This window comes from Acanthopagrus latus, chromosome 22 (genome assembly GCF_904848185.1).
Source record: "Acanthopagrus latus isolate v.2019 chromosome 22, fAcaLat1.1, whole genome shotgun sequence".
Classification (NCBI taxonomy): Eukaryota; Metazoa; Chordata; class Actinopteri; order Spariformes; family Sparidae; genus Acanthopagrus; species Acanthopagrus latus.
In genome coordinates this window covers 1,038,720-1,062,045 of record NC_051060.1, presented here as the reverse complement: position 1 = coordinate 1,062,045, position 23,326 = coordinate 1,038,720, and the positions used below count along the sequence as shown (strand labels likewise).

Genomic DNA, 23,326 nt, shown 5'->3' with positions numbered 1-23,326 from the left:
AGCAACGATATCAAAAGTTTGATGCCTTGAAATATGTGCTGGGACCCTATTTGTAATGTTGCTGAAGTTTGGTGCTGTTCTGAGCGTTATTTGTGGCTTTCTAATGGCGAGTTATACTTGGATCCATTTACAGCCGTGTATTGTTGTTGTGTGGGCGTTTCTGAGGATGCTAAAACTACGTAAGATAGCGGTCCGCAAACTTTATCTCTCGGGGGGGGTCGTACTTGGTGTCAAGGTGTGTTGGACCATCGATTAAACTTATACCGGAATATCCCTTTAATTATAGGTCCAGAAGGCCAGAGAGATAAACTTTTAACAAACAAGATCTTAAACCAACACAATCAGTAAAAAAATCTGGGCATGATTTTTGATTCTGAGCTGAATTTTATTCCACATATCACAAATATGACGAGAATAGCTTTTTATCATCTTAAGAACATAGCCAGAGTCCGCCCATTTCTCTCCCAGGCCAGTACAGAGGTGCTAATGTATGTTTTTATTTCCTGTCACTTAGATTATTGTAATGCCCTGCTTTCTGGTTTTCCCAAAAAGAGTATTCTAAATCTCCAATTATTACAAGACTCAGTTGCACGCGTGCTGACCAGGACCAGAGGGCGGGAGCACATTACACCAGTTTTAGAGTCACTGCATTGGCTCCACGTCCGCTTCAGGATCGATTTTAAGGTTCTTTTACTGGTTTTTAAATGTCTTAATGGCCTTGCGCCCTCCTACTTATCTGACCTGCTTTTACCATATCAACCCTCGCGGACCCTGAGGTCCTCCGGCACTGGCCTTTTAATTATACCAAAACCAAAAACTAAAACCCACGGTGAGACGGCATTTAGCCACTATGGCCCCCACTTGTGGAACAGCCTGCCGGAGAGCCTTAGGTCTGCAGAGACTGTTGATATTTTTAAAGTCTGTGTAAAGCAGAAATAAATTTGTGTTTTGAGTTTGTTTTACCACAGAAACATGTGTCATTGACCACTAAGCCAAATTTAAAAGATTAAAAAAATTGCCAAATATATAAAATTAGGTCTCAAAATCATGGAAAAACAAGCACTTCTCTCTGCTGTGAAACGCTGGGGGCATGTCAGACAGAGGCGCTGGAGCCACATCCACACGCAGGAGGGGAGCCTCTGTATACTGTACAAGGATGTAACCTACAGTAACAGTGTCAGCTAGCAGCAGCATCGGACGGACCCAGCCTGACCTGTTTGAGCCATAGGAGCTAGAAACTGACTCTGAGTCAGACACTGATAGTGCTCAGCCTCGTTCCTCACAGTCCATGTTTTACATTACACACAAGAGTAAAACCCAGTCTACATACAATTCCTTGTCATAGCTATATTGGTGCACATAAAATATTACCTGTGGATTATCATTGTGCTGTCAGATGGACTCCACTCAGGGAATGAGGCCAAATCATGTCATGATTAAATACAATAACATTTGCTAACATTACATGGGCATGACAGGATGCACGATGTAAAATCACTTTCAGGATTTGCACCTTTAGCAAAATGCATTTAATTATCAAAATGTGCAATATTTATAACATACATATGCACATACTTACACTTATGTTGTTGCTTCTATCTTGTTTTTTAAGATGATTTTAATCTTAAATAATTTTCTCTGTTTTATTTCTCATCGGTACTATTTTAGTTTAATTATTATCTTTTATATTTTTATCCTTTGAACTGTTCACTCCATTTACTAATCTTTTGTCAGGGTTTTTATCCTATCTTGTGTTTTTAGTTTTTAAGGTTTAACTCCAGTGTTTCCCCAGGGTGGCCCTCCACACTGGGAGCTGTGTCTGGGCTGCTGCTGGGGGTGCTGTCCTTGGGTCCCTTTGGCCCGGCCAGCTGTTGTCTGTCAGGGTCGGGGGGCCTGGGCACTGGTACCCCCTGGTGGCACAGCCTGTGACTCCTCCCAGTGTGGACGGCCCCAAAGGTGGCGCTTCCTCAATCCTCATTGCCTTGCCATGTCTCCCTATTGCCAGTAATAAGAGTGTGCAGGTGTGTGTGTGTTTGTGTGTGCATGGGTATGTAGTATGGAGGGTGGGAGGGAGGGGCTTTCTTTATTCTTTATAATGTTTCTGTTTTTCTTGTGTAAAGCACTTTGTGCTGCACATGTGTGTATGAAAAGTGCTCTATAAATAAGGTTGATTTGATTTGATTTACTAGTGTGCAGTCTGCCGTATTGAAAACTCATGTTGCCACTAGGGTTTGACAGATGTGGTGTGCCATAAAAAATGCAAAGGCCACCAAGAAAAGCATCCAGTTCTCCAGTGCACAGCCACAATATCCCAATATGTAAAGCCGGTTCCCTCTGTTGGGGGGATGTCTGCACAAGAGTTTAAGGTATGATGTGTGTAATGGTCCTGTCAAAGTTCAATCAAGAGTTTTGTGTTATAGTGGATCACTGTAAAGTCATGGTTGATAGTTTTGACTAATTTGTGGTTTGTATTTCAGTGTAGGACAATCCAGTTTTCTTAATTTGAGATCTTAGTTGCTGAATATGTTTTTTTTACCTGTGCCATGTTATTGCAGGTGTCTATTTGAAATAAACTATGGTCTTTTTGGAGTATTAATATTTTTTTTATTTCTACAGACAAGAAGGGCTGAGGTCAAAATGACAGCTGGGTTGGTAGTTCACAACGTCCCACTAAAAGAATGATTCATAGACAGCACAGGAGTACAGGTATGCCAGGACTAAGTCATGCTGCAACTTCAATGACCAACTTGTCATTATAGGAGTGGAAAAGATGAACCCGCTTACTGTCCGGGCCTTCATGGGCAGCAAAGTTGTCCACCAGTTCTTAAGTATGTGCACAACAAGTGGGACAAGATGTGGGACAGCAAGTGAGATCTTCACCAAAATTAATTCCACCTTAGAGGAGCATGGCATCCCTTGGGAGAACTGCATTGGTCTCTCAGTCGACAATGCAGCTGTCAACATTGGATCAAGTAACTCCATTGCCTCTAGGGTCCTCCAAAAGCATCCCAACACCTATATTCATGGTTGTCCTTGTCAAGTGGCACAAAACACTGCCAAAGCTGCAGGAGTGGGATTTTTAAGTGATTTAAGGCCTAATTTATCTTTACATGTAACTTTTTATTTGTATCCTGATTATGTGCATTGACTGAATTTGATTAATGCATTACAGGTGTCCGGTTTTGATTTGGAGGATTCTGTAGTGGACATTGGTTACCGGTTCAAGGGTAGCACAAATCAGAAAGGATACTTGACAGGTATGCATGTTTGATACTATTAAGTATAATATTGAAATACTGAGCCAAAGAAACACATGATATGGAATTAAATGTCTGAAATAGAGTTTTGTGAGCTCCATGAAGCGGAGTACATGGAGGTCCTCTTGCACATATCGGTTCGTTGGCTAAGCCTTGAACATTGTGTGACCAGGATCCTGAGGCTGTATGAACCTCTGGCCAGCTACTACAGATCTGCAAGTATGGTTATCAATTTTCAATTTCATTATACAGCAACTACATGGATTGTTAGTCACATACAGGCCAGGGTCAAGAGGCTTGTGCAGACATTCACTGACCCCATGACAGAAGTGTTCTTCCAAGCCACCGTACCAACTTTCACTTTTTTCAACTTGCTTCTTCAGAGAGAGCAGTCGTCAGTATTTTTGTTATATGATGAGGTGGGATTGAATTTAGCTGTTTTGTCCATTCTGTGTTTCTTGCTGGTATCTGCAGAGATCCTCTAAAACAGGTTTACCTACTATTTTTGTAAATGTCTGCTATAGATGGTGAAATTCGTATGCAAGCTATGTTCCAAGTTTATTGCTCCAGAAGCTCTGCAGGGCCATGAGGAGCTTTGTGAAATTGCCTTTAAAGAGAAGGCAAACCATCTACCAGGTTAGTGTTTGACCACTATTATGATCAAACACTGTGATCAATCAATCAATCACTCTTTAATTATATGGCGCTTTTCATACAGAAAAAAGTACCTCAAAGTGCCTCACAGAAATAAACAAACAACAGCAGAAAAATAGAAACAGCAAAATAAAGTTAGGAGAAGGAAATTAAAAGAACCCAACCCTCCCACCCCCTCAGACATGGACAGAGACATACACACTCATACACACACTCACACATATGCACACAGACACACACACTTATACACATCCATACAGTAGCTGTCACTAAAGAGACACGGCCGGGCAGCGAGACCTGGTGCATGGAGGAAGCTACCTTTCAGGAGCCAGCCACACCAGGAGAGATCTTGGACCAAGGCCGCAGGGAGCACCGCCACAGGGACCACCCCAACCCGGGCAGACAGGAGGCCCCACACCAAGGTGCAGAGCCCTCTGGTCACCCGGGCCGGAGCCGTCCATGGGACAGCACCCCCAAAGGCCAGACCAGAGACCACCCCCAGCCCGGCAGGCCCCCATGAGGAAACACTGGAGATTAAAAACTGACAGACTAAAACAGTAAAATAAGGCAAAAAGCATAGAAGCTAAAAACATGAAGGACTAAAACATAAAAGTATAAAGGCTAAAAACACAAGGGACTAAAAAATAAAAGCATAAAGGCTAAAATATGAGAGATTAAAACAGTAAAAGAAAAAAGCTAAAAAACCCTGTGTTTTATGATGAGGTTCACTCCTAAACTGCACATGAGCTATTCTTATGTGGCTTCTCCTCAAAGATGCGTATGAACTGCTGCTGGTTGGTTAGTTGATGACAATTAGGCCTGGGACGATAACAAATTTTGCTGGACGATATATTGACCCACAAATTACTGACAATAAACGATAAACTGCTAAAGCTGCCTGAAAGTTTTCTTCCAGGATGGCAGCAGTGTCATTTTCAGATCTGGTCTCTTAACATTTGGAGTGGAGGGTCCAGTCATCAGTTATGTAATGTATGGTCAGGCTCATGTAGGGGGCCATGTTGGAACTGGACCACATATCTGTAGTGGCAGAGTAAAATTTGATGTCTTTTATTTCCTTTAATATGACATCTTTCACTCCGTTGTACAGCTTGAGAATTGCCGTTTGTGACACATATTTTCTGGAGGGCAATTCGTATTGTTGGTCAAAAGTTTGCAACATTTCTCAAAATGCTGGCTTTTCAACCATAGTAAATGGGAGCATTTCTTTGGCAATGTAGCGAACTACACTTTCAGTGAGCGCACCCCATTTTGTGCTGCTCCGACTGTACTTGTTTTGTCGACCAAAAGCTTCAGTAAGCGTTGACTGTCGGGCCGACAGCTCTGCATCTCGGGATGCAGCTTTTTTCCCCAGCTGGGAAAACTCAACCGGGTGGTTGTGTTTGAGGTGGGCATGCAAGTACGTTGTGTTGCTTTTTTTTGTCGCTACCAATTTTGAACAAAGTCGGCAAACTGGCTTGTCTGTGTTGATGGTCTCACCTCGCTCATTGGGCTTGAAACCATGTTCCTCACGAGGCTCACTTGCTGCAGTCTGTGTGTGTGTGCTTGCGGCTCCGCCTCCTCCCACAGATACAAAGATCCTGAATGACTGACAAGATGGTTCACTCCCTTCAATTCATTCCAATAAGCCACAAACACGCCCAGGTGCTGAGACCGATGCACAATATACCGATATATCGAGGCCGGAAAAATTATTGAGTTCATTTTCATTTATCGTGCGATTAATTGATTTATTGATTATTGCCAAGGGTCAGCACAGACACCTGGAGCCACAGTAGGGAGGGAGTTTTATCTCTGGCCAGACTGGACCGGTGTTATTGTTTTAAACACCACTTGAATATTTTTAAGAGGTGTTGAATTCAGCCTGTGGGTTTTAGTGATCATTTTTTAGTCTCCTGTCATGTTTTTATCAAAAACATCCATTTAAAGAGCGCCTATTGGCATTTTAACATGGCCCTTTTAGATGACCAGGCTTTTAGAACTGCTTTTAAGTTTTTTTGGGAATCCCACAGGGAGAGTAGGCCTGCCTTCACTAACATACAACAATGGTGGGACTTTGGTAAGACACAGATAAAACAGCTCTGCCAGCACTTCACTCGCGGTCTCACTACAGCCTTAACCCGGTCCATGAAAGATCTGGAGACGCAGGTGGTGGAGCTGCAGACTTTAGCAGACTCTACAGCAAATTGAGGGCTTTTAGACTCCCTCAAGTCAAAAAAGTCGGCTATAGCCAACCTGCTGGGCATCTCAGCACAGGGGGCTCTGGTCAGGTCTAGGTTCTTGAACATCACACAGATGGACGCCCCATCTCGCTTCTTCTTTGGGCTGGAGCGGAAAAATGGACAAAGGAAGACCATTCATTCTTTACGAAAGGGTAGCGGCTCCCAAGTCTCAGACTCATCTGTGATCAGGAAGTATTCTGCCAAGTTTTACAGAAACTGGTTTAAGAGTGAGTGGACACAAAATCCAGATGTGCACAGCAGCTTCCTCAGCGGTCTCCCCCAGGTCAGTGAGGCTGACAACAGCGAATTGGCAGCAGAGGTGACACTGCAGGAGCTCCACACTGCCACCATGAGCCTGCAGAGTGGCAGAGCTCCAGGCATGGATGACCTTCCTGCTGACTTTTTCCAGAAGTCTTTCTGGTCCACAATAGGACCAGATCTGCTAGAGGTAATCAATGAAAGCCTGAAGACCAGCAAACTGCCTTTGAGCTGCAGGAGGGCCGCAATAACCCTGCTGCCTAAAAAGGGAGACCTGCAAGAACTTAAAAACTGGAGGCCGGTCTCATTGCTGTGCACAGATCATAAGATCCTGTCCAGAGCTCTGGCCCTTAGACTGAGAGAGATGATGGCATCCATCATCCACCCTGACCAGACCTACTGTGTGCCCGGCAGGCTCATCAGTGACAACGTCACTTAATTTCGAGACGTTTTGGAGCTCTCCTGTTCATTGGGTATAGAGACTGGTCTGATTTCAATAGACCAAGAAAAGGCTTTTGACCGGGTTGAACACCAGTACCTGTGACAGACTCTGGCTGCTTTTGGGTTCAACCCTGGTTTCATAGCCACGGTCCGAGTTCTCTATAGTGACATTGCAAGCGTTCTGAAAATTAACAGTGGGCTGAGTGCACCATTTGAGATCCAGAGAGGGGTAAGGCAGGGCTGCTCCCTCTCTGGGATGTTATATTCAGTAGCCATCGAGCCTCTGCTCCACAAACTAAGAGCTAAACTTACAGGTGTGTGTTTCCCCCAGTGTCCCATGTCTTTTAAACTGTCTGTGTATACGGATGACCTTGTTGTTTTAGTTAATTCATAACAAGATATTGAGATTTTAACTGACACTGTGAAAGTCTTTGGTTTTATTTCATCTGCTAGAGTGAACTGGGGGAAAAGCAAGGCTGTGATGGCAGGAGGGGAGCTGGGGGACCGGCTCAGGCTGCCCGGTGGCCTACAGTGGAAAAAAGGAGGATTCCTGGGGGATGAGACCAACAAAAATTAAAATTGGGACAGTGTCCTGGAACAGATTAAAGGTCGGCTGGAGAAGTGGAGGAGGCTACTCCTGAAAATGTCATATAGAGGCTGAACCTTAATAGCCAATAACCTGGTCTCATCCTCCTTGTGGCACCGGCTGGCCTGTGTCGATCCTCCGGTTTCTCTCCTGTCTAAAATTCAGTCGGTTTTAGTTGATTTTATTTGGGACAAGTTGCACTGGGTCCCACAGAGTGTCCTGTTTTTACCTAAAGAAGAGGGGGGCAAGGCCTGGTCCATCTGGCCAGCAGGGGCGCGGCTTTTCGCCTCCAGTTTATTCAAAGACTGCTGACCGGACCAAAGGACACTCTGTGGAGACCCCTGTCCCGCTGCATTCTGCAGGGTTTTAAAGGCCTGGATCATGATTTTAATTTGTTTTTAATGAACATTCCTAACATGAGCACATCTCCTTTGCCTGCTTTTTATAAAAGTGTTTTTAGAGTGTGGAACCTGCTAAGGAAAGAAATCGAGGGAGCAAGTGGATTCCCTGTACTGGATCCTGCAAGAGCCGGTCCTGTGGGGGACCCGTCTAGACCTTCCCAGCTGGGCAGGTCAGAGTCTGGCCACAAGATTGCAGACTGCAGGGGTTGTTACTCTGGGGGAGGTGGTGGCGCTGACGGTGCCCCGGATGGATGACCCCTCTGGACTCGCTGCCTGGCTGGGACTCACGTCAGTGAGGGTCACACAAAAACTCTTAGAACACTGGAAACAGAGACTGACAGGACACGACCGCCTGCTTTTTAACTCCTCTTTTAATCAAACAGTGACCGATTATGACTCTTTTCCTGCCATTTTCCTGGCACCAGATTTTAAAGACTGCTCTGGGATTTTAATGGAATATACACACCTCGCACCACTGGATGGTACCACAGGAAATACTTTTTACAGGATATTGGTGAAAGCAATAAACAGAACAAAACTGGACAAGAGACCTGACACTCCATGGAGGAGATATCTGCAGCTGGCTCCTGCAGCCAGACCTGAGTGGAGGTCCTTCTACAAGCCTCCACTCTCAAAAAGACATGCACACATTCACTGGAGAGTCCTCCATGGGGTCATGGCAATGAACTCCTTTGTGTCCACTATAAACCCGGCAGTAGAGGACAAGTGTCCCTACTGCGACCAAAGAGAGACTGTGTTTCACTGTTTTTATGAGTGTCTTCGTCTTTTACCCTTGTTTCTGTTTTTACAAACTGTTTTTACCAAATGTGGAGAGGTTTTTACCAAGCAGCTTTTTATTCTGGGTTTTAAATACACACGCCAACACAAGAAAAAATGCCAGCTTTTAAACTTTGTTTTAGGGCAGGCCAAGATGGTGGTGTGTTTCAGCCAAAGGAGAGAGGTGAAGGATGGTTTTATTGTTGAACCTGTTGCTGTGTGTATCAATATGATGAAATCCAGACTCCTCGTTGATTTTAACTATTACAAAGCAGCACCACCACACAGTTTGAGAATCACTGCATTAGCACAACAAATCTCTCCAAAGCTTGCAGGTCACACAGAGGGACGTTTTCTAGGCAGACTTCTTTGATTTGCCATGGAAGGATGAAACAATGTGACAACCACTGAAGGCATGGAAGAAAAGGATACCACGTGTTTTCTCTGGTCCTGTGGCTGAAACCACCTCATGTATTGGGATCCATCTTGTCTTCTCTCCTTTGCCAAAAGTCACCCGCATTTTCTCAAGTTGCATCAAAAAGGGCATAACTGATGTGGCTATGATTACAATGTCTGTGTCCTTGGGATTGATCATCAGGGATTTGTGTCCTTGTTTCACTGCATGCTGGGCATGAAGGAAAATATGTGTCTGCCTCTTCATGACTACACGGGGCTACTGCATCCAAGTTAGCAGCTTGGTTACTAACAGCATCTTCCCCCTTTTTCACAATGAGTATATTGACTCATGGCAATTTTCATACTTGTATCACCAACTAAATGATTTCTTAAACCTAACTGCTTCACTAAAGTAATGGCTATCTTGAAATTCCAAGTAGCTGTGGGTGGCTAATTGTCAATTGACCCACAGAAACTGCTCATGCCAATTTTCATGCTTGTATCACCAAATAAACCATTGTAACACGTAACTGCTCCACTAAGGTTGTCAGCTGTCTTGAAAAATGGCCACCACCTTGAAATTTCAAATGTCTTGGACAGTTTGCTTGTCAAGTGACCCATGGAGACTGCTCATGCCAATTTTCACACTTGTATCGTCAACTGAAAGTTTCTGACGAAAACAAGCACTTAGCCGCTCCACTATAAGTTCACGTATTTCTTTGGTAAGGTCTGTTAAATACTTGCATAAAGTTGTTGTGTCCCCCAGGGCTACTTCTTCTCCGCTATTTTCCTCTGCTTCACCGCTTGCTTCCAGTACAGGTTTTTACTTTTTTTGCTGGGATTGCATGTCTTTTCGGCTTCTCAGACAGGTTCCCCCACTCTTTACTTGTTTCATTTATTATTGAATTTGGTTTTTCGTTAGTTTGGGGGGCTTTATTACCTTCGACTGGTAAGAGCTACTACCTACGCCGCCATTACTCTCGAGCTCTCAACCGGAAGTCCATAGAGTTATATTTGAAAGTGCTGAGGTTTTGTTTAAATGTAAATATTTTCAACTGAAGTATCTATGATTTTATTTTTTTATATTTGAAAAATAGTGTAATTATTATTTAAATTGTTTTTGTACTTTTGGCATACCCCCAGCCTGAGTCTGTGGGATATTTGTTGCTTTGTTGCCCTGTACTCAGGTGGCATTTGTTTCCCAACTTCTGTTTGTGATATCAGTCACACATTCTTCAAACTTGTTTCTTGTTTTTGCCTTTTTAATAGGCAGAATGTGAGAGAATGTTGGGGTTGATAATGGTAAGCATGGCACGAACACAGTGGTTTGAATCCAGCCAGAGGACCTGTACTGCATGTCACTCCCTCCATCTCTCTCCCCTTTCTGATCTGTCCACTGTCAAAATAAAGGTGTCTATGCCTCAAAAAATCTTTTAAGAAAAAAAAAATTAATGGCAAGCATTTGTCAGTAAAACTTTTACATGACTAAAAATGCATTGGTTTGAATTGGATTTATGAAAAAATACAGTGACTGTAGAGGTCTAAAACAGAAATAAAAAACTGGTGTTGCCATATTTGAAACCTTAAGTTTTCCAATTTTGAATCACTTTGGCACAAGACAAACGGACACACCGACTTATATACACACACATTATTGGGGAACAGGTGGAAACAATCAGGGATCAGGGGCGACGTCAGACTGGGGACACATGAGGAATGGCAGGTGACCTGAAAGGAGGGGAGAGTTGGACTTTCAAAATAAAACAGGAAGTTCACGAGACAGAAACCCAAGACAAGACAAAACCTCACCGCTATGTGACACAATCTTCTGATAAATGGATGACCACTCTACCCCCTCAGCCACAGCCGGCCAAGAAAGCGCTTTAATCATTTTTCAGTCCAATATGCGCAGATCATTAGTGAATATACAAATGCAAGTGTTAATGGTGAAATTAAATATAATTAACAAGAATACCAATGTGATATCGACACCATTCTGTCTTTTAATTGAAGCACTTAATTGACTCTAAAAATGTACTCTCCATTGTCTACCTTAAAGGCTTGTAAATGTATATAAATACATTTGTACAAAAAAAAATCGATACAGTGCCATCTAGTGGTGGATTGTAATATGACACAATAGGAGCGTCCCCACTGGAATAGAAAAACCAGACAAAAATAAGCTTCATAAATTTGAGAAATTTTGCTGAGCATGTAGATTTTTGGGATCCAAGAAATCCCACAAACGTGTGAGTTTAAACCATGCTGTTTATTTCAACTTAAAAGTGGGGTCCCCGTGGGGCACCTGCACTTTTGTGTCTCAGGAAGTCCCCACCGGAATAGAAAAACAAGTATGTGAGTGTACATCCCTGCAAAGCATGCTGTGGAAATTCTCCTGTATGAGGTAGAGAGTCTTTGATGTAACAGATGGGACAGCAAATGTCATCTTATCTAAAACTTCTGTGTCTTTCCCTATGGGGGATGTGCCCCCACCTGTGGCTCTTATGACACCTCAAGCAAAATGTCATTCTCCAACTTCCTCCTCCTGTGCTTACAGCACATTTGATCACTAACAGGAAGACTATGTAATTTCTCACAAGCATTTTGCCAACAGTTGTGATGTTATTATCACTGGGTATGTGTGATGTGAGGTTTGCCCAGAGTGTCATGAAAGCTAGGACCGCCGCTGGCGCCAGTGAAAGATGACATCTGCTACTGTAGTTAGATAACATGGATAACAGGTCACTAGAGGTAATACTGAAACTAATTAACAAAGTATGGGAATTAGGGGAGATTCCAGCTGCATGGAAGCACTAAATTATAGTGCCAATTTTAAAACCAGGTAAAGACACATCAGACCCATCAAACTACAGACCAATTGCATTTACATCTCAATTAGTGAAAACTATGGAAAAGATGGTAACAGAGAGGCTGATGTATTTCATAGAAAATAGAGATCTATTTTCGTAAAGGGATCTATTTTCTTAAAGGGAGAAATACAATGGACTCAGTATTGTGCTTAGAAGCAGAAATCAGGAAAGCACAAAGAGATAGTGGTTGCTGTGTTTTTTGACATGGGGAAAGCGTATGACATGTTGTGAAAGAAGGCTTGCTAATCAAACTGGATAAGTTGGGAGTGGGAGGGAAGATGTATAACTGGGTGTTGGGCTTCCTGTTTGGGAGGACGATAGAGATCAGAGTAGGGAAAGAGTATTCACCAGTATATATGATTGAAAATGGAACGCCACAGGGGAGTGTATGTAGTCCAGTACACTTTAACTGTACGATTAATGATATCTTTGAGGAGGTGGGGGGGAGGAATAAGTAAATCATTATTTGCTGATGATGGGGCACTATGGGTAAGGGTTTAAACTATCAGGTGCAAAAACTCAAGCGATATGTTTTGCAAAGCGCCACAGAGAAATATAAATTAAAGCTATATGGTGAAATGCTGGAACAAGTTAAAGTCGTTTGTTTCTTGGGAGTGCTGTTTGATGAAAAGCTTACCTGGAGGCAGGGGGAGGACGGTCTGTTTTCTGTGGGTTCTTGCTCATGCAGGGGTTGAGGGCAATGAGGATGCAGACATACTCACAAAACAAGCACTCAGATCACAAACAGTAAACAATATCCCATTAGGGAGAGCAGAAGGAAAGACAATCATTAAAATACAAATGCAAAAGGTTTGGCAGGAATATTGGGATATAAATGAGACAGGAAGACACTTTAACGGTTTACAAAAACAGGTGGGGAAAAGAGGAGCGGTAGGTGGGAGCAGGAAGGAGGAGGAGGTCATTACCCGCCTCAGATTAGGACACAGGAAGCTTAATAGCATGGTACAAAGAACATCCTACTGGAAAATGTAGTCTGTGTGATCATCCTGAATCTGTGCAGAATGTTGTTATGGAATGAAAGGGATATGAGAGAGAGAGGAGAGAACTAAAATCAGCACTGCAAAGGGAGAAAGTGAGCTTCATGGTAGAGAACATGTTGCAAAGATCAGAGAGCATTAGGAGGTATGTGAATAAGTACTTGAGGGAAACAGGGTTAATGAATAGGGTTTAAGTTTTGTTTGTTTATTTTGTTTTGCTTCTGTTTTATTTTATTTTCTCTGTCATCTAATGCACCACACTCCAGTCCGGTAGGTGGCGGCAATGGATGCCAGCCGCCAATCAAATCCAAACGAAGAAGAAGAAGAAGAAGAAGAAGAAGAAGAAGAAGAAGAAGAAGAAGAAGAAGAAGAAGAAGGTCCGCTTCTGACAAGCTACTGGCTGCTTCTGTCATATCGGAGCTGGAGCAGAGCCGTTAGATATGGCAGTTTCAAGGTTACCACATGCGGCGCTTTCTTTAAAACAGGTAATGAACGCTACACATGACGTAGTTGGAACAGTGCTAGGGCCATTGTATATCGGTGAAAACTGAAGTGGTTGAAACCCTACCGTTCTTGCAACCTCTAAGGTATCTTGCTAGCAGTGTTAGCTTACTCCCAGAGACACTGCGAGCGAGACCGTTCTACTCCTGTCATAAAATGTTTGTACAGCTCAGTGAAGTCTTGTCTTTTCGCAGCTCACTTCGATTTACAGACGAGTAACTGAGTGTAAACGATGTTTTGTGTCAATAATGCGTTTACCTTTGTGTGTGTTTCGGCTGTTTTACTTGAAGTTAAGCTAGGTGGGCGGGGGTTAGCTAAGTTGTGTGGCTGTGTTAAGAATTATATGTGTAAGAAATCGCAACCTTACCTAGTGAAGGCCATTAACGTTAAAGAAACTAGACTATGGTTTGTCTAATGTCAAAACTGCAATTTAACGGGTAACTTTGGTGTTTTTGTTTTTACAGATGTTAAAACGTGTTTAATTTGCAAAACATTGCGGAGCTGGAATAACAAGCTGGCACACCAGATGTCAGGTATTCAGGTCTGCTGACAGGAATAAGGCAGGTGTAAAGCTGTCGTAACGTTACCCAGAGTATTATCTACAGGTGGGCTGGAGATGGAGTTGATGGTATTGACACTTAAATTTCACACAGCATGCAGTCAGTGGGTGCAGGGAAAGGTACTATTGTCTTCAAAGTCTGGAGCCATGTGCAGCTGATATCACTCATTGTCCGTAATCCTGCTTTTAGATCATTCATAAAGAAAATTAGCTTTCATTTGTCCTGGTGAGTCTAAACTGGTGGTTGCTTGTCAGTTTTTACAGAGACAGAAGATTTTGGGAATTTACAGAAACATCCTGAGGACCATACGGCAGGTACCAGACGACGCAGACAAGAAGTACCTTAGAGACTGGGCAAGAGATGAGTTCAAGAGGAATAAGGGTGCCACAGACCAGGTAAAGAAGCGGTAGGAATGTGGTTACTTTTCCATAATAGAGCTGGTCCCCTTAAAAAGCCCAGCCAAGTCTGTAATTGAAAACTTGGTGACATATTCAGGAGGATGTTGTTCAGGATATCAAAAAGTGTTCAATCAAATTTTGCTGTAGACGTTTTGGAGACAATTTGCTCCTCATCAGAAAAGCTTCTTTAGTCGTGTCGGTGATGATATAGTTTACTTTTATGTCTGGAAAGTCTCTAAAAAGGAAGCTAATCACCTTGATTGCTGCTACATTCTGAAAATGTCTGGCATTGTCATCGTTCTGATAAATACTGTTATCACAGTCCATGGCATTTAAAAAGTTTATTATTAACTTTGGTAGTTTTTAGCAAAAAATCTTAAATCACTGTCTACTCGCCTTCTTTTTCTGAAGCTTTAAACTACATCTCATCACCAATCAAGACAGTGATATGTAATAAGACTATCTGTTCCTCTAACTAAATGAAACAGAAATAAAGAAACTTTGTTTGTCAGTGATTTTTACATTCAACATGCGAACACACCTGAAACCTGTCCTCTGTATTTAACCCATCACTAGCTGCTTATTGTAAGTATACACACATACACACTGCAAAATAGGAGCAGTGGGCTGCAATGCCATGCGCCCGGGGAACACAGGGGGGTTTCGGTGCCATGCCCAAGGGCACCTTGGCAATAACCCAGTACCGACTGAGCTGCTTCTGCTGATATGTGTATGGACTTTTGTCTGTGGACTTTTGTGATGGAATAGATGAAAAAAAAATGTGTAACCCAGAATCCTCTGCACTGTCGATTAATGATTTTTCCCCTCTCATTGTTATTTTAGGATGCCATCCGTATGATGGTCACACAAGCTAACAACCATCTAGAGGAGCTTCAGAAGACTCTGGCTTTGGCCAGGAGTTGAATGCTGTGAGCTGCCATGGACTATGGACCATGTGATTGGTGGAGACTATATGAAGGCTGTCAGGGTCAGCACTGATCAGGGAGTGGATAATACAGAATGTACTAAAACTCATCTCTGGGTAAACATCTTTTCAACAATTGTTTGATGGAGTTGACCTGAAGGCAGTGATGGAGATGTTTTTTCCATGATCATGGACACTGATTAACCTGTGAAGCAAATGGAGCCCATCTGCTAAAACTTGCACTGTATATTACATGTATTGTATATATTAAAGAGGAACGAATGGAACTACAGACAGATGTTGACTGAGATTTTTTTTAAATACAAAATTTGTTTTCTGGCATAATGATACAGAGTGCATTATTCATATCCATGTTGAACTAATAAACATCTATGAGCAGACAATCACAACATCAAACTTACAGCAGACAGTAATACTGCAACACAACTGAGCTTTCTTCATGTTCTGACAGAATTCATCAACGCTGTCCTTTACAAGTAGGCAAGATTGGCAGGGCACTGGCATTCAGAGACACAGGATTAAAAACACTTAATGATCTGGTGTCAACCAGGGCTGCAACCAATGATTCATTTCATTCCTGATTTATCTGCTGATTGGTGCCTCCATCAATTGTTTGGTCTGTAAAACATTAAAAATTACGTAAAACGGACATCTACAAATCATCACACTGGAGGTGCTACCACCCAATAAGAAAAAAACAAACCAAGAACATACCAAAACAGTTTATAAAAATATTGTTTTTAACATCATTTCATTAATGCTGCTCTAGTGTCGACTGTATTAGTGATGCTTGGCAGGTTGACTTACAAATATGAAGAATGGACAGAAACATTACATTACCAAAGTCTCAGTGTTTTGCATTTACACTTATTGCCCATTCCAGTGGGCCAATTGTAAACCCCTAATGCCATTCACAAAATTACTGAAACACTGACCTAATATACAGCCACTATCCACCGCAAACTGCACCACTGAGTGCCCGAAGAGAGAGGATATGGATGGAAGCATACACTTAAAAAGTTAAACACTTAAATTATCTTCTTAAGTCTTCCCTTTTTGCAGTGAAAACAATGTTTTTGGTATTTTTTTAAATTATTAGTATTATAGTAATATTATAGTAATAGTATTAATATTAACAAAGAAAGGGATAAAAATGGTAACTGCTTACACATTTTGAAAATACAGTGATCGTGATATGGAATCTGAAGTGAGTGAATGGGATACCAAAAAGTAAAGGAAAAATTCAAAATGTCTCTGCAGTTTCATTTTCAATTACAATTATTTGTTCAGCACTTTTAGCCAAAATAAAGAAATAAAACATTTTTTAAAATTCCTTTGTTTCAGTGCTTATTTAGTTGATCACTTTTTTTATACACTAATTATAGTTATTCATCAAGAAAGTCTGAAATGATTTTATGGGCATGCTCAGGCCTTCAAACAAATAATACCATGTAGCAAAATCAACCTTAACAAAACCTAACCTTGATTAGGGCTACATGCTGTATCAGTTTAGGTACATTCTCATAGATAAGCAGTAGGTTGCTCCTCAGTCAGAGGGCTCATTCCAGCATGCAAACATCAACTCAAAGCTTATTACACTGTAATTCCCTACATCCACACAGCTTCACTGTGATCCAATGACACCACTGTGCACATCACTTATGGACCCCTCCCCCCAAAAATTTATTCACTTGTATGTTCATATTGTTAGCACTTCCATCATAGCACTTGCACACTTAAAGAATCTTTGATGAATAGCAGTTATGATCCTCAGATGAGGACTTGACAATTGTTTCTATGTTTCATTTTACTCCATTGACGGTGATCTGTCCTGGTTTCTGCAGGCTGCATGTTTTTCTCTCCGTGGATTGAGCGTTTTGATTCTTTGACAGTATTATATAGCACTTAGACCTGCTTTATAATCACAACTTTCACAATATGGGACCTTTAGAGAAAGACAGTTGCACTATTCTATCTTTGCACAAATCAGTGTTTAGAGTATGGTGGGGCTTATTGTAAATGGACGTGTGTACACACTGCACAGTGTTAGTTGATGTGATTAATGTGGTGCCTCTCTCCTATAAATGGCACAACAGATCAATCTGATACCTAGCTTTATATCTACTGGTTTATTTACAACAGTGCATGAGAGCTGCCCTTATTACTACACGACTATCAGTCCAGTGCTATCATGATAGCCAATGGGGATTTGATTTGTGAAAACATACGTAGAGATACAGTGGATCCAACAATGAAAATAATGCCTTTACTTCTCTACTGTGGTAGCAGTTGTTGTCCATGGCTGTTAGAGAGGGTTAAATCAGATCTCACATAGATTCCATCTGTTTGTATGTAGTCTGATGGTGACATGAGCTAAGTGTTAGCAGTCGTCATGTCTGCTCGTCCTCAGCATTTGCAGCTCGTCCTCCAGGTAAGTGATCCTCTCTACCAGAGCAGCTCGGTCGGCCTGAGCCCTCTGATTGGCCTGCCAGCGAGCCTCCTGCACCTTCCTCTCATACCAGCGCTCCATCTGCGTTGATACAGCCTCAAAGAAGTACTGAGTCACCTCCAGAGCATGCATGTTGTCCCTCTCTTGAGCAAATGAGGGTTCTTTTGACTGCTCTCCAAACACCTCCAGAGTCCTGACCCCTGAGGCCCCTCTGGACTTAGTCCTGCCCTGGGAATGTTTCTTGCGGTTCTTCCCTCTGTCCCGCCCTCGCTCCCTGTCTCTGAGGCCAGCTTCAGTCCTGCTGCTGCAATGGCGCTCTGTAGATGGAGACAGACTGCTGGCTCTGTAACTCTTGCCCCCGCTTGCCCCGACTGCCAACATGTCCACTTCGTGCAGATCCTTGGTCTTGCTCTGGGTGTCAGCACAGATCACTGAGCGCTCCTTCGGGCGAACCACTTGGACTGATGACAGCAGGCTCTTTGCTGCAGGAGAGTTGACTTCTGCATTCTGAGCCTTATCACCATCTGGTACACGATCAAAAGAAATCCAGTTACCACACACATACGCAGTTCTAATTAGCCACCCTGCTAATTAAGTCTGAATCATTAATGGCATACCGCAGGCAGACTGAGCCCAAATTTCACTGATCGCAGCAATATTCTTTCCAAGGGTCATAATAGAGAAATAGTACATCTAAAATAATGCTACTATTAATCACATAAACCTGCAGCTGCAGTCTAAATCCTCATCAAAAAATAATTATCCTCAGGGTGTAGCTTAAAGCTTTGTTTTTCTGGTTGAGAAAGAAACAAGGCAGTGTTGCAGAGCAGTTTACTCCTGTATCAGGACACAATAAGATATAGTGATCTGTAAAGACCAGGCCAAAGCTAAACAAGGCCATGAACTCACAAATTGCTTTTAAAAAATGTATAACTTCTAGAACTTGTTTAAAAAGATATTTGCCACGTAATTTTCCAACATTTGTCTGCAGAAGAGTTACATAAAAAATACTTTTTTAATTGACTTGTTCATATTAATGCAGGCACACAACATGTGTCTGTCAAAGTCCTTCTTTTGGTCTACTTTGACAATGTTTTAGGTAAAGATGCAGAGCAGGCATGAGGTGAGGTGAACAAGGCTTCTATTTTAACGAATAAACCCGAGTTAGACATTGATGTCAGTAACAGAAGGGTTTTCTGTACGGAGGCAAACAGAAAGGGAATGCCTTGCTCCAAGGTGTTCAGTTGTGCCACTGCGGTGGTTGGTAGCTGCAACCAGCGGGTTTCAGTGGGTAGATGTTAATTTGTGGCTTCTCTAAACAATGAATCTATTAATATAACACAGCATACAGTCTGGTGTGACCACTCCTAGTCAAGGAATGACTGGTCACATGTTGATTATCGATTACTCAATTCACTGATAATGTGTGACGTGCCATCACAGTTGATTGAAACATACAGCTGTGCTCATATCCTAAAGACCTCATGATGAAGAACACTACAGGTCAAAGAAAACAATCCTCAAGACTAACACAACAGTGTCCTGGTGTGTTTTTCATCTTTCTATAAATACTAGACCTATTTTACTTCAATGAGAAGACATGACACTATAAACTACTAAATCATATATTAAATGTGGTGAAATACCTGGAGAGCTTTCCACATGAACCACAAAGTAATGGTTAGCTGAGCCCCCCTCTGCCACACTGGGCTCCCCCCGGCCTGAGTCCAGGAGGGCAAGGCTGCTTTGGAGCTCCATGCACTGGGAGCTATCTCCCTGGCCACAAGGTGGTGCAGTGAGGCTAGCTCCATCAGCTTCATCTAGGCCCTCTGCGGCAGAGGAGGAGCACTGCAGCTTGGTGCTGCTGGGGTCTCCTGCAAAGCGAAACTCCATGTTCTGCAGCTTGGACAGACACCAACTCTTCAGCTCACTGACCAGGGACTCCTGCTTAAAGGGCACATTCAACCACACACAAGAGTTTCTATGATTTTAGAGCACATTTATTTAGAGGAGCAATTGCTGACAGAAGTGGCTCCTTTCTCGATGTTTTGTTAATTTTGACTTGTATTACTCGGTGTGATAAAAAAAAACACAACTTTTACACACCCCTGTAAAAATCAGGTAAATGGGTCAGAACCAACACCTCAGTGGTGACATCTCTCATCAGCTGCAGAGCCCATATGTAGCAGTTAGTGTTACCTGTCTCTTTTCTGCCTCCAGTCTCTCCTGCAGGGCCCGCTGCTCGATCCTTTGCAGACACTCAGTCCTCTCCGCTGACACTCTCTCCAACGTCATCTTATCAAGAGCTCGGATCTGATGGGAAATAGACACACATGGAAATATGACAGCAAGTGTTAAGTTGTTCACTTCTAAATTTCCTATAGTTGTGTTGGTACAGGTACAGTACAGGTTTACTTCCATATGTTCACTTGAGATTGGATCTCACTTCCCCACTCTACTTTATGGGCAAATACATCACACATCACAAGTACATCACTGTGACAAATGGACACAATGAGTTTCACACAAAGAAAGAAATATCTTCATGTTTACCATTTACCAAATTCACAAGAACGTCCTAATAGTTACAAATTTGTTGTAGACAACATTTCACAAAGTTTCTCCAGAACACACACAATAGAGTCACACTTTAAGGGAGTCGGGGGATTTTCTCAACTAGCGACAAGGAAGTAATCTTTATAGGTAACTTTTTACTGGTTTTGTAAAATGTATTGTTTCAGGTAGCTCAATGGTTGGTGAAACAGCTGGTGTGTTCACCTTGAAGGACATGTGTGCTTACCACTGCTAAAAGAATGTGGTCTCATGCAGCCCGGTGAATGTGGTGGTCTGAGTGATCTGATCTCAAAGGCCTCTTCAAGGCATGTCTGAGAGTCAGGCCAACCTAAGTATTGGACCAGTAGGAGGCAGTTAAGGCAGCAAAACACTGTTTTCGAATGGCAGGTTCAATTATAACGTGGAATGTTTGATGAAATCTGTTCCACACACTGAACTATTTCACTGCGTGATAACACCTGGGTCATTCCAGCTCACAGTGCTCTGTCAGTAAGCTGTAGAGTGAACATCTTTCTGTCTGGCAGTCCCTCAGTCTAACGGCTGTTTAGCTTTCCATGTTCTGTCTTGTGTCTAACTCAACACAGCTGCTTCTGTAGTGGTTCTCTTCTCATGTGCATTCCTGTACTATTGCATGTAGGTAGCAGTGATGTTCAGAGTATATGCATCAGTGACTATCAGTGTGCTACCTGATAGATGCTATTATGTGAAGCATCTGACAGTACTGTAATTACATGTATTATACAGAGGGTGGTTCTAGAGGGAAATGAAAGCTATTCCTCTCCACTGTTACCATACTGTAATGTTCATATCTTATAGATTAAGACAGTAACAATGTATGCATTTACTAAATTAATCAAAAAAATTATATTAATTTCATTTGTCATAAATATGAGTAATTACATACATCAGTACTATACAAATAATACATACAGCTATTTTAAATGCAGCAAATGAGGGGACAGGGATGAAATGAAAGGAACTGGGATGTACCAGCTGAATAGCAAGAAAAGGTAACTGGTTCTGTTTTATTGTTCACTTACTGAGATTATTTTAACTTTCTGCTTCATTGCATGGTGTTTCTGTCTGTGCTTAACAACAAACACATTAAGATTGTTAATGTGTCTAGCAAGATTTCATGTCAATAACAACATACATGTAGTATGTAGCCCCATTCACACTGCTGTTTGAATGCGGGGATCCTGCGCCAATTCCCCACCTCCTCCTCTGTGTGAAAGTCTCAGATGTGGTGAGAGGTGAAATATCGCTCCGGCACTGATCCACCTATAGAGGTAGTATCAGAGGCACAGTACTGGCAAACCAGACCAATGTGAATGGACAAGCCAGTGTTTGTGTTGAAAAACAATCACAGTGACGGTCTCCCAACCAAGACTTCAGTGAACTTTCCCCCAGAAAACAGCCTCCCTTCCCGCGAGTGAGAGAGCCAGACAGCGTCCAGTTTACTGATGGTGAATATGTAGTCATGTAGTTTAGAGCGAAAAACGTAACTTTGTCACTTTCCAGGATGTTTGGTGGATTAGTCTCCCAATCACTACACATTATAACTACATCCCTATGATTATAAACAGTCAGTGGGTACATGTTTAGATTAACAGGAGGACACCAGGGAAACACCTTGAAAACACACAGACGTCAATGTCATGACATGTACCGCCACGCCTCTTTAGGCTCTGGTTCGTTCTGTGTGAACAAATAACGGGTGAGAATTGGCGAACTGCTGCTGCAGTGAGAATGTGGCATCTCTGTGTGAAAAGGGCTATTCAATGCTTTGTGAGACTTAAGTAGAGAGGGTGGGAAATCCTCAGTATTGTATGACAATCTCTCTATGATGGAATGTGAGTTGTTACCATGAGGACCATACCTTCCAGTATAGCTTTGTTAAATTAATTCTCATGATATGAGATGTGTGCCAATTAGTACATTTAATTCATTAGTTAGGTGAAGCTGTGGTCATGATGTTGCCTGTCTTTGATTATAATTGTTGTAATGCTGCATTTGTATTTGACTGACAGAAGTTCCAAAAGGAAAATAAACAAAAGAAAACAAAACTAACTAAATACCAATTTGAATCTGGTTGGATCTGGGTTATAAGGACTTATAAATCTCTGCTTGAATGTGAGTAGGTTAACCCTAAACAATAAAATATCCAAAAAGCGAAGAGAGCTTTTCTGCAGTGTTTGTGTATGGTACCTGGTGTTTGTTCTTGCGGTCCAGTTGGCCCATCTTGCAGTTCATCAGGTCTTGGACAGTGTGGATTTCCATCTTCATCTCTTCCTTGGTGGCCTCCAGCTGGTTCTCCAGTTTGTTGATTAGGGGTTCACAGCGGCAGCCATTCAGAGGAGCCTGCAAAAACCCGCAAACATCGACATGGCAGCTCACACAACAAATATGTCCAACAAACTCCAAAATTAGTATTACGTCTTTACACGGTCTTTGTGTTTTTGCCACAGAAAGGGCTTTGTGAAATAAATGAAAAGGGACCCCACTAATGGTTCCTTAGGTTCATGCAATATTTTTATTAATATATTTCTTTGTAGGACTGAAACATATGAGGTTAGAGAATGAGCTCATTTGTCTTTGCAGACTGAACACTCTGTTGCACAACGAGCTTTCATAATTTAACATGGAAGGAACAGTTGTGAAATATGCAGGGACAGTTTTATTGGGCCCATGGAGAGGGTCTTTTTAAAGGACTGGTTTCAATTAAAAACCAGTCGTTATCTACTCACACCCGTCATATTTAACTATTTTATATCTCCACATCGGAGGTCTGATTAACACGAAACTTGGTATAATTATTGACAATGCCCTCCTGATGACAGGTGACGAAAGTTGTTACCAGGGGACGCCCCCTGGAATATTAAAAATCCAAGCCCCGCCTCCTGCATGCACATACATGAATGACATTCAGTATGCATATGTATCATGACCAGATGCACAAAAAACATCAGGGTACCAAACTGTCACTCCAACAGGAAGTTAGCCATTTTGTTTCAAAGTTC

At 42.2% G+C, this 23,326-nt stretch overlaps 2 protein-coding genes across 10 annotated transcripts in view; one reads left to right on the top strand and one right to left on the bottom strand.

The window, feature by feature from the left end:
* Positions 1-13,204: 13,204 nt before the first annotated feature.
* lyrm2 (LYR motif containing 2) lies at positions 13,205-15,554 on the top strand. Of its 2 annotated transcripts, XM_037086983.1 has the most exons (4): positions 13,230-13,363; positions 13,844-14,058; positions 14,194-14,334; positions 15,181-15,554. In XM_037086983.1, the coding sequence occupies exons 2-4, from the start codon at positions 13,996-13,998 to the stop codon at positions 15,259-15,261; spliced, it is 285 nt and encodes a 94-aa protein (XP_036942878.1). In that variant the 5' UTR covers positions 13,230-13,363; positions 13,844-13,995; the 3' UTR covers positions 15,262-15,554. The 2 variants fall into 2 exon arrangements, with proteins under 2 accessions (XP_036942879.1, XP_036942878.1); XM_037086984.1 differs by lacking the exon at positions 13,844-14,058 and having other exon boundaries at positions 13,205-13,363.
* Positions 15,555-15,562: 8 nt separating this feature from the next.
* ankrd6b (ankyrin repeat domain 6b) overlaps positions 15,563-23,326 on the bottom strand; it is a 65,979-nt gene continuing 58,215 nt past the window's right edge. For 6 of the 8 annotated variants that reach the window (XM_037086978.1, XM_037086977.1, XM_037086980.1 and 3 more), the window contains 4 exons: positions 22,515-22,667; positions 19,932-20,045; positions 19,379-19,679; positions 15,563-18,256 (listed from right to left, as the gene is read on the bottom strand). In XM_037086978.1, the coding sequence (XP_036942873.1) occupies positions 17,664-18,256; positions 19,379-19,679; positions 19,932-20,045; positions 22,515-22,667 (1,161 nt within the window). In that variant the 3' untranslated portion in view covers positions 15,563-17,663. The remainder of the gene's footprint in view (positions 18,257-19,378; positions 19,680-19,931; positions 20,046-22,514; positions 22,668-23,326) is intronic. The other 2 variants (XM_037086982.1, XM_037086976.1) reach the window with 1 other exon arrangement.